This window comes from Nicotiana tabacum, chromosome 3 (assembly GCF_000715075.1).
Source record: "Nicotiana tabacum cultivar K326 chromosome 3, ASM71507v2, whole genome shotgun sequence".
NCBI classification, from domain to species: domain Eukaryota; kingdom Viridiplantae; phylum Streptophyta; class Magnoliopsida; order Solanales; family Solanaceae; genus Nicotiana; species Nicotiana tabacum.
The window spans coordinates 65,049,921-65,060,011 of record NC_134082.1 but is presented as its reverse complement, the minus strand read 5'-3'; the positions used below and the strand labels follow the sequence as shown (position 1 = coordinate 65,060,011).

Sequence of the window (10,091 nt, the reverse complement as noted above, 5' to 3'; positions counted from 1 at the left end):
ACGCCAAATTATTTGACCAAAAAGTATAAAACTCTTTTGACGAACTAATTATCAGTAACATAGAAGGTAAATCTTATCCAAACATAACTAATCCCAGATCCAAATATACAGAGTGCGAAAATAGAAGAAGAATAAGAACGTGTAATATTTCTTAATGTAATAATCGTACATTAAATTCACTTGAATTCACTTGAATGTATATCCCCCACCTTCTCTGGGTCTAGCTCCCCTTATATATATTAACTTTCCCTTTTATCCAATGGTCTTTGACCGGCGTACCTTCTTACGACGGTGCCCTTCATCATTTGCTCGAACACAATGTTTGTTATGTGATGTAAGCTTTCTGACGATTTGACCTCGGCGATGGCCGAGGTGCTCTTTGCTATCTCGCCCCGCGGACATGATTTTGACTTGATCGACCCCTTATTACTCCTCTTAAGGACAACCATTCTAGTAAGATTTTGACTCATACAGTCAGGAACAAAAACTATCATATTCACTTGAATCCATAACCAAAATTAGGAATAAGAGTTTCATCAAATCGTCGTCTGATGAGATAACTATAATATTGGACGGCGAGGAATACGAATATATTGTCGTGCGTGATGTGATTCACCCAAAGCATATTTCTTCTTTTATTAGTGGTATGGGTGGGTATTCAAACACGATTTGGACCACTTCTGGTTCCTTTTTATAGAAATAGTGAAAAGGCATTGCGCATAGGTAATAGGACAGGTGTCACCCTCAGACACTATAAATCTCTTTGATTCATGTATCCAACGTTGGTGAACTAACCAGCACATCGTATGGCTTTTTTGGTTCCTGAAATTGCATTATTTATGTTTCTGCATCCAAGTAAGATGTTGTACTTTACAAATGTGCAAAGTGCCAGAAAAAAGAATTGTACAAAGTGGCCCTCGGGGATATTTTAATTCTACACGCGTGCTATTTTTAGATGAGTTTAAGTTTTATGAATTGATAACGACAATGCATTAATTCTTTACATCATAATGTTAAATTGGTTCAAAATTAAAGGTGATTTTTCTTAGTAAGTCTAATATTGTAGTCTAAAAGAGAACTTATAATACAACTCATTATAATCACTCAAATTGCATTGATAGTGTAGGGGCGGATTTATCGGCAAATTTATGGGCACGTGAACTCGTGATCTTTCTGCGAAATTAAATATTTTATGTACATATTTTTTAAATTTGGTATAATATTAATCGTTGGCACATATACTCCATTAAATGATGTACTTAATTAAATATTGAGTTATTAATTATCTAGAGGAATAGGGGTCAATTCCCATTCCTCTCAGAAGGTTTGTCGTTCCCATTCAAAAGGTGAAGGGGGTATTGTTTTCAGATTCCACTCATAGTAAAATTTTCTCATCGTAGAAATTTAGTAACCTAGGCACGTAGAAGAAGCTCGCAGAAAGATGGTGAACTACTCAGGATTGCCTTCACCTTTGTCAATATTCTCAGCCTACGCTTCAATGTCTGCTTCAATTATGCTATTTCAAACAATGGTAAATCAAGTGTTTCCCCATCAAGTTCAAGACTACATTTTCTCAAGAATTCGTCATTATTTTAAGCCTCTTTCATCCACTACTACTCTAGTAATTGAAGAAAGGGATGGTATGTCTAGCAATGAAATCTATGAAGCTGCAGAAATTTATTTGTACGACAAGATTAGCCCTGAAATTGACGTTTTCAAACTTAGCAAACAGTCCAAAGAGAAGAAATTACGTGTTAACTTTGCTAAGAGTTGGAAAACTACTGATATTTTTGAAGGAGTAGAGGTTATTTGGAGGTTTGTTTCGGAAGAGTGCAAAAAGACGCTAACATTTCCAGGCCATGGAAATTTTGACAATGATATTTTTGTGTCTGAAAAACGACATTTTGAGCTCTCTTTTGACAAGAAATACAAGGACAAAGTGTTGAATTGTTACATGCCATTTGTACTGAAAGAAGCCAATGTCATTAAAGCTGAGAAGAAAGTTGTCAAGTTACATACTTTAGGTTGTTCTTCTTCTTATTCATCAGCACAATTTTGGGATTCCATCAACTTTGAACACCCTTCCACCTTCGATACTCTCGCGATGGATGCAGGTAAAGGTGACAAACAAGCGGGTTGGATCAAACTTGAACGGGTCAAAAATGACTTTTCATACCTGTCCAATGTTGAGTCAAAACGTGTTTGAGTTTTTACATTATTTTAACCTGTTTTGACCTAATAGTTTGATGAGTCATTTCGAGTTCAATCCATTGAGTCAGTTCCTTAAAATAGATCAACCGTTTAAACTTAAAATTAATTTATCACTTGTATATAATGCAGGGCTGAAGAAGGCTATAATTGAGGATCTTGACAGGTTTTTAAGAAGAAAAGAATTCTACAAGAAAGTAGGAAAAGTTTGGAAAAGAGGGTACTTATTGTATGGACCTCCAGGAACAGGAAAATCAAGTTTGATTGCAGCAATGGCTAATTATTTAAAGTTTGATATTTTTGATTTAGAGTTGGCCAATGTAAAGAGAGACTCAGATTTGAAAAAACTGTTGTTGAGGACCACAAATAAATCCATACTTGTCATTGAAGATATTGATTGCAGCATGGAGTTGCCAGACAGAAGAAACACTGCAAGTTTACCAATTCATGCTGATGCCCGTCGACCTCGTGATCAACAGGTTTCTCCTCTTGTCACCTAAATTCAAGCTCCTGCCCCCACCCTTTTTGGTTTAACTTAATTTCACTCCAATGATGAATTCATTGAATAACAAACTAGTAAAATGGCACGTGAACCTTTGGTCACTTTCTGTGCAAGTTTTGAGCAAAAACTTTTTGATTTTTTTTTTTTTTTTTTGGTGATCGAGAAAATCATAATCATGATTACCAATTGTATCAATCATGATTACCAATTGTATCATTTGAAACTCGAGAATAATAAGCCCTCACTTTTACCCTTTTTCCACTTAAATGCTAGACTTAGTCGCATGACACAAGGCTTGAATCCGTGACATACGTCACAATTCAATCTTATCGAACATCTTATGGTTGACTCATATAGGCCAAAGATGCAGAACTACATGTAATGAAGAATTCAACTAAATCCTTTACGTTAGAAATTATATTGTGCAAAAAGTATAAAATCAATTTTTTATGTATATACATAAATTGTTGAATTCCTTTATTATAAAGGTAATTAGTAGCAAAGGAGGTTTAAAATTTGTTTTAATTATGCGTTCAAAATCTTTGGTGTGATTTTTCCTCATTGATCTTATTAAAATTCTGGCTGCGCCATTGATTAGAGCCCGGGGAGAGACGAATCTTTGATAAGTTATGCGGGTTCAACTATACCAATTGTTTTCTTCTCAAATTATATATACATATTTCTACATATTGGATTCGTCTCTATCCAAGTCGGCTAATTAAAGATTTTCCCTAATTCCTCTTTTTTTTTTTTTTTCTTTTGATTTTTACATCCAGTTTACACTTGCTGGGCTACTGAACTTCATAGATGGCCTATGGTCAAGCTGTGGAGATGAGAGAGTTATCATATTTACCACTAACAACAAAGACAAGATTGATCCAGCTCTGTTAAGACCGGGGCGTATGGACATGCACATCCACATGTCTTATTTAACTATTGAAGGATTTACGGTCTTGGCAAAAAATTATCTGAAAGTGCATGATCATCAAAATTGGCAATTTAAAGAAATACAAGAGTTGATTGAGAGTGTACAAGTCACCCCTGCAGAAGTTGCTGAGGAACTTATAAAGAGTGACAATGCTAAAATTTGTTTAGAAAGACTAGTCAAATTTCTCAAACGCAAGAGGATGAAGAATGAAGAAACTGAAGAAGATGGAAGTCATGTGTTGGAACTCTTTACAACAAAACGGATTAAAAGTTTTGACAATAAGATGAATTCAGTGGAAGTGATATAGTTAAAAGCAGCTGCAAGGAGAAAATTTGAGTGTTTTAATGAATTTAATGTTTACAATTGTCCAAAGCATCAGTTTCTTCTCACTTGATCGCATCAATTAATCAATTATGTAATTCTAGATTAGTTGGCATGAGATTATATGCATCATCTATGTTCATTATGTTCTATTAGATCTATTTCATTCTAATATTGAATACAAGTATGATCACTTTCTTAGTCAAGTCCTTAAAACAATCATTATATTTTTTCGTATTCACAAAGATGAGCTTTATCAAATTCTTGTCCTTTTCATTTTAAACTAGAATTCTATCTACAATTTTAAGAATGAATAAAATACATTTTATATTTCATCCCGAGTTGTACTTTTATATATTGAATTTTATTATAAGTTATTATTTGCTATTTATTGATGAAGTTTGATTTTGTTTGGAAATTAACATATATATGATTACATCTCACGTATATATGAGGCTGACAACCTTAAGAAATGGCAACAACCCTCTTGATTGATCAACATGAGCAAACTGTGCTTATAAGTTAAAATTGCACCAATCTACAAGATAAGCTAATAGATGAAAAGACTTTCCCTTTCGATTTGCGAAATGTGATTTGGGATACCATGAAAATTTATACAAGGACGTTTTAGCATATCTTCAATTTGTCTAACTTATATATTGACATTTGAAAACTATATTCATAGTACTGGCGATTGAATATATTGAATGTGGTTGAACAAAAATTGAATATGTATCTCATGTGACCAAAAAGAAAAGGTCAAAACAACCGGAGAAAGGGCCAAGCTCGATAGAAAGCTAGATTGAAATAAAAAGATTTTCTGCTTGGTTTATTTGATCTATACCAGCTTTAGTATACGTGTGTGACACGTGTGTTACATGTCGATCAATAAAAAAATATAAAAATATGTTGTTGATTGTACCTTATACATTGAATATACAACTATAAAAATTACATAAATATTACTCCGCTAAAAGAATATATTAGAGTTATTTAATAAATATAAAAAAATAAAAAATTTTGAAAATGATGAATATTGATCCGATTAAGTTAGCTTAATGAAGGAATAGATCTTTTCCTGCCTAATGCCTTAGTGGGACTCCAGGCTTTGCCTTCAATTACTGAAGTTATTTGTTTGCCTTCTTTCTTGAGAGATTAATTAGTAAGATATACTTGATATACAAAAATTAATGATATATTATAATACTATCTATTCAGATTCTCTAAAATTATATTTATTGAACTTGACATGCAAGTGTAAAATGTCCCTTCATCAATGCTTCGATAATTTGATGTTTAATGATGATGGTCATGAGAAAATTTATATCTGACAATATTTATTAGAATATGTATTTGTATGGGTCAAAATTAGATCAAAGCAATTTGGCACGCAGTGATATAAGGTCAAGGTCGGACATGCCAAGGTCGGACAGTCATCAATAAGGCCGAGGTCGGACAGTCATCAATAAGGTCGAGGTCGGACATTCATCAATAGCCGAGGTCAGACAGGCCGAGGTCAGACAGTCATCAATAAGGCCGAGGTCAGACAGTTATGAAATAGCTAGTTTGCTTTGGAATACTCTAAGGGAATATTCTACTGAATATTCCCTCTAATTATACTTTTTTAGGATTTTCTATGGATACCCCTTATAAATAGGAAGAGAGGACTTCCAAAAAGGGGGCTGACTCTCTCTCCCTCTCCCTCTCTCTCTAGAAAATATGCAAACATACCTCTTTAAAGAAATTAGAGGATCTGTGATCCCAGACCTTCATCAGATCTAAAAAGGGTCTTAAAGTTCTTGTATCTGTTATCATTCGTCTTTATCAAATGAAAGAGGATAAGCTCCACTCAAGATTTGGTGAATCTTTTCCTTTATTTACATTTTATTGTCATTTAATGTTATTTAATGCATCTTTCTTTATGCTATTAAATCTGGCCATAATCACGGCCAATATTTATACTCGGTTATGTTTTTCTATTCATATTATTCATGTCGAATCTAGAGTTAATTATTTTTAACTAGGATTTACCCCTTTATCTTTAATTGATTTGTTCAAAAAGATTTTAATATCTTTTGAGTCAAACAATATTGATATATTATACATAAATGTTTAGAACATGTATTTGTTAAAAGACAGAAATATTGCTCAACTTTATATGTGCAATGCATTTTGTTCTGTTAATGTTTTACTTTAGATCATCTGTTTTTATAATAAATAATAGATATAGACCACCGTATGCAAGTATTTTGTAAAATCATTACACAATTTATGTAAAAAATATCTTTCTTTCTCATTTTTATAATTTTGAAAGTCATTAGGTAATTATAGTACTTTTAGATACAATTAGTTATCTTGTTTTAATAAATAGTACTCTTAAATATATTTGTCATTATTGATTCATTACTACACGTAAAAGATTATTATATAATTTAGTTGTTCAAAAATGATCGTTCATTCTAAATTTTTTTTAGCAAGCAAGAAATAATATATTAATAACTACGTAATGCTTCATACATAATCGTCATAGTTTGTATCTCTGAGGACACATCGATTATCTAAGCTTGCTAGTGTATTGCAAGCATCAACTGATAAAGACTTAACAAAAACATGAAGTTCTGATTGTTCACTTTCCACAATATTATTTACAAAAGAAGGGAGTAGTACAAAAAGTTATTTTCCTTTGTCCTTGGTCTTCTTTGCTAGATGATGAGCTGTCATATTCCCTTGCCTGAAGATGTGCTAGAGGATTACCTTCTGCTGGTGCATGAACCGCCTGCATTCATTAACAACCTTATGATATATTTTATTACTTTTTTGTATTGCATGGATTACCTTCGTGGAGTCTGTCTCAATTTCAAGATGGAATAAACTCCATTCTTTTGCTGTTTTAAGTCCTTCTTTCAGTGCCTTAATTTCTGCTTCTAATGATCCATTTGCATATGTGAATTTTGCAAATCTAACCACCCATTTCCCGTTGGTATTTCTGAAAACGCCTCTAAGGCCACATTTCTGGTTATGGTTGTTGAAACTGGCATCTATGTTTAGTTTAAACCAGCCTCTTGGTGGCTTGTACCACTTTATTTTAATGGGAATGTTTGATGGGGTTTTGATGCTCTTTTCTGTGAGAAGCTTGAATTCAGAAGCTCTTTGAGTAATTTGAGCATCATTAATATGGTTGACAATATTGTTTTGATTGTTGTTATTTCTATTAAGCCATGTATTCCAGATGGCAAATGGGAAGAAGGAATTCCAATCGATATACTTGTTATTAAGAGTATAGTTAAAGTCTTTTACTTGTAGGAGCCAATGCTTTTCCTTTTCTTTATAGTAATTTTTCCACCCAAGACTATCCCAGAAGTGATTGACGACTTTGCATTCTAGAAAAATATGTATTATAGATTTTTCTTTTTGGCATTTACAAATAGGGCAGATGGAATCAATATTTAGCCTAATTTGTAAGAGGCATTTCCTGCATGGTATCCTATTATGAAGACACTTCCACAAGAAGAATTTAATTTTATTAGGGCAATTCAAGTTCCAAATCCATTCAAATTCTAAGTTATTGTCTGAGGAGGTTTCTATAAGAGTGTAACAGGATTTGGTTGTGAAAGTACCTTTTGTATTTAGAGACCAAATTGGGATATCATTGGTAGGGCCTTTAAGACGAATTCTTGCCTTAGTGATATTTATCCTTAAGTCGCAAGGGATGTTGAAAGATAATTTATCAAGGTTCCAGATTTTTCCATTGAAAATATCCCTGATTTTTAAAAAGTGATCTCTAATAGAGAGAGGACCTGTTATTGTTTTTCTAAGATTACCTATATTAGGTATCCAGTTGGTTTCCCATATGTTTGTGTTGGAATGGAAATGGGGTGACCATGTGATACCCTTTGAGCATAATTCTCATCCCTTTTGAATATCTTCTAGATGAAGGAGCCTTTGTTTTTTGCAACACTAGTCCCATAGGAGGTGATGATTAATTTAGCTCAGGGGATTGTAGAATTTATAAGAATTCTCCGTACTAGGCTAGCTAACGTACATAGATTCTTATTCACAACATTATGAATACCTACGCTGCCATTTAATTTTGATTGGCATATTGTAGACCATTTAACTAGATGCATTTTCCTTTTTTCTAATGTGCTTCCCCATATAAAATCCCTTTGAATTTTATTAATTTTGTTGAGGATATTTTTTGGTAGTAAGGTATACTGCATATAGTGATGGGGGATCGTATTCAGGCAAGAGTGGGATAGGGTTGTCCTTCCTGCTAAGTTGATAAATTTCAGTTTCCAGGATGCTAGTTTAGCTCTCATTTTATCAATTAAGAATTGGAAATCTCTAGAGCTTGGACAATTGTTTAAAATTGGAATCCTAGATATATGCCAAAGTTGTCACATTTTTTTATACCTAGCCTAGTCGTAATGTCTTTGATGAGAGAAGTGGAACAGTTTTTGGAGAAGAGAATTTTTGATTTGGTACTATTAATGCTTTGGCCTGATAGAGCACAAAACTGTTCTAGACCATTTCTAATGGCATGGCATGATTTGTTGTTTACCTTTGCCATTAAGGTAAGATCGTTCGCAAAAAATAGGTGAGAAAATTTGGGGTATCTATTACCTAAGGTTATAGGATCCCAGTTCCTAATATCTACTTGGTGTTCTATATATCTAGTTAGCATTTCCAAGCAAAGGATGAAAATATAGGGTGGAATGGGATCTTCTTGCCTAATGTCTCGACTTGGTTCAAAGTATTTTGTGACAAATCCATTAACTAAAATGGCTATATTGTTGAAATACAACTTAATAAAAGTTTAGAGAATTTGGGAGGGAATTTAAAGTATTCAAGAGTGTGACTAACAAAGGACCACTCCAAACGGTCAAAAGCCTTTTCTAGGTCAATTTTTAATATCATTTGGCCATGTTTCCCTTTTATCTTTTTTAAATTGGAAATCAGTTCTTGAATGATGATTGTATTATGAGAAGCTCTTCTATTTTTCATGAAACTAGCCTGAAAGGGGCTAATCAACTACCCAAGGAATGGTTCTAGTCGATTTGCTAGGGATTTTGTAATTAATTTATAGTAGTGTTGCAAAGTCCAATTGGTCTCTTTAGGGATTACCTGCTTTCTAAAGATGTCATTGTCGCGCTCCCTTTTTCCCCTTTTGACGGGGAAGTCTGGGTTTCGACGTTCATGGGGGGAATAACTCATTTCCTTTTGGGAATTGGGTATTTGAAGAGTCGCCACCTAACGGATTATGGTGCGTTAGGGCACCTTAGAGTTATTAACTCATGGACTAGTTTGCATTACCAGAGATTTAGGGTAATGACTCGAAATAACCTTGAGGGGAAGGTGTTAGGCACCCCTCGCGATCCACAACGATGGGTCCCGGTCAAACTTAAACTATGTGAATTAGTCATTTTAGGAAATAAATAGTTTTAACATATACTTTCAAGTAAAGGCATGTTTTGACATTCTAAAAACATACATGATTCAAGTAATGGAACAAGGAAAAGGTTTGAACCAGTTACATATATAAAGGAAAAGTAAATTAATTTAAACAACGGGAGTTGGGAAAGAGGGGTCCTGGATTGGTTAGCCTATAGGATCATACCCACGCAATGCCCGGTAAACACTCCTCAACGAGGGGCTACATGTGACATTAGCGCACAGTCATCATATTCCTTACTATCCAATTTCCTCCCCTTGGTTATAGCCTAAAGTATTCTAGCAACCTCGAAAGATACTCTATGTGTGCACTACTCGTCTCTTCCTTGCGGCCATGGAGGTATTTAAGACCTCTAACTTTAGGTGGTTCTAGACCATCTTAAGGTTTTTAAAGGATAAAAGTCTAGGTGTCAGTCAAAAATAATTAGGACTGCATTTAAAAGGGAACAATTAAAGGCTCAAATTTTACCTCCACAAGAAGAACAAATAAGTGCACGTCTCAAACAACAACTTATTTAAGAAAAAATTCTAGAACATGATATCTAGGTGAGCAGAAATTACACAGTACTGAATTAGAACCAAAGTGTCCAAAGACCTATTAAGCTTGCCTACTGGTTTTATACCTGTTGAATGTGAGCATTCTCATATAACAAAGTGTAGTCTTATAGTTGCAGGATTTTA

General features: G+C 33.8%; 1 protein-coding gene across 1 annotated transcript; it reads left to right on the top strand.

The window, feature by feature from the left end:
* The first annotated feature begins 1,295 nt into the window (after nucleotides 1-1,295).
* On the top strand, nucleotides 1,296-4,016 carry LOC107798299 (AAA-ATPase At5g17760). Its single transcript, XM_016621269.2, has 3 exons — nucleotides 1,296-2,114; nucleotides 2,341-2,687; nucleotides 3,487-4,016. Exons 1-3 carry the CDS (start codon nucleotides 1,442-1,444, stop codon nucleotides 3,943-3,945), a joined length of 1,479 nt encoding a protein of 492 aa, XP_016476755.2. The 5' UTR covers nucleotides 1,296-1,441; the 3' UTR covers nucleotides 3,946-4,016.
* Nucleotides 4,017-10,091: the final 6,075 nt, after the last annotated feature.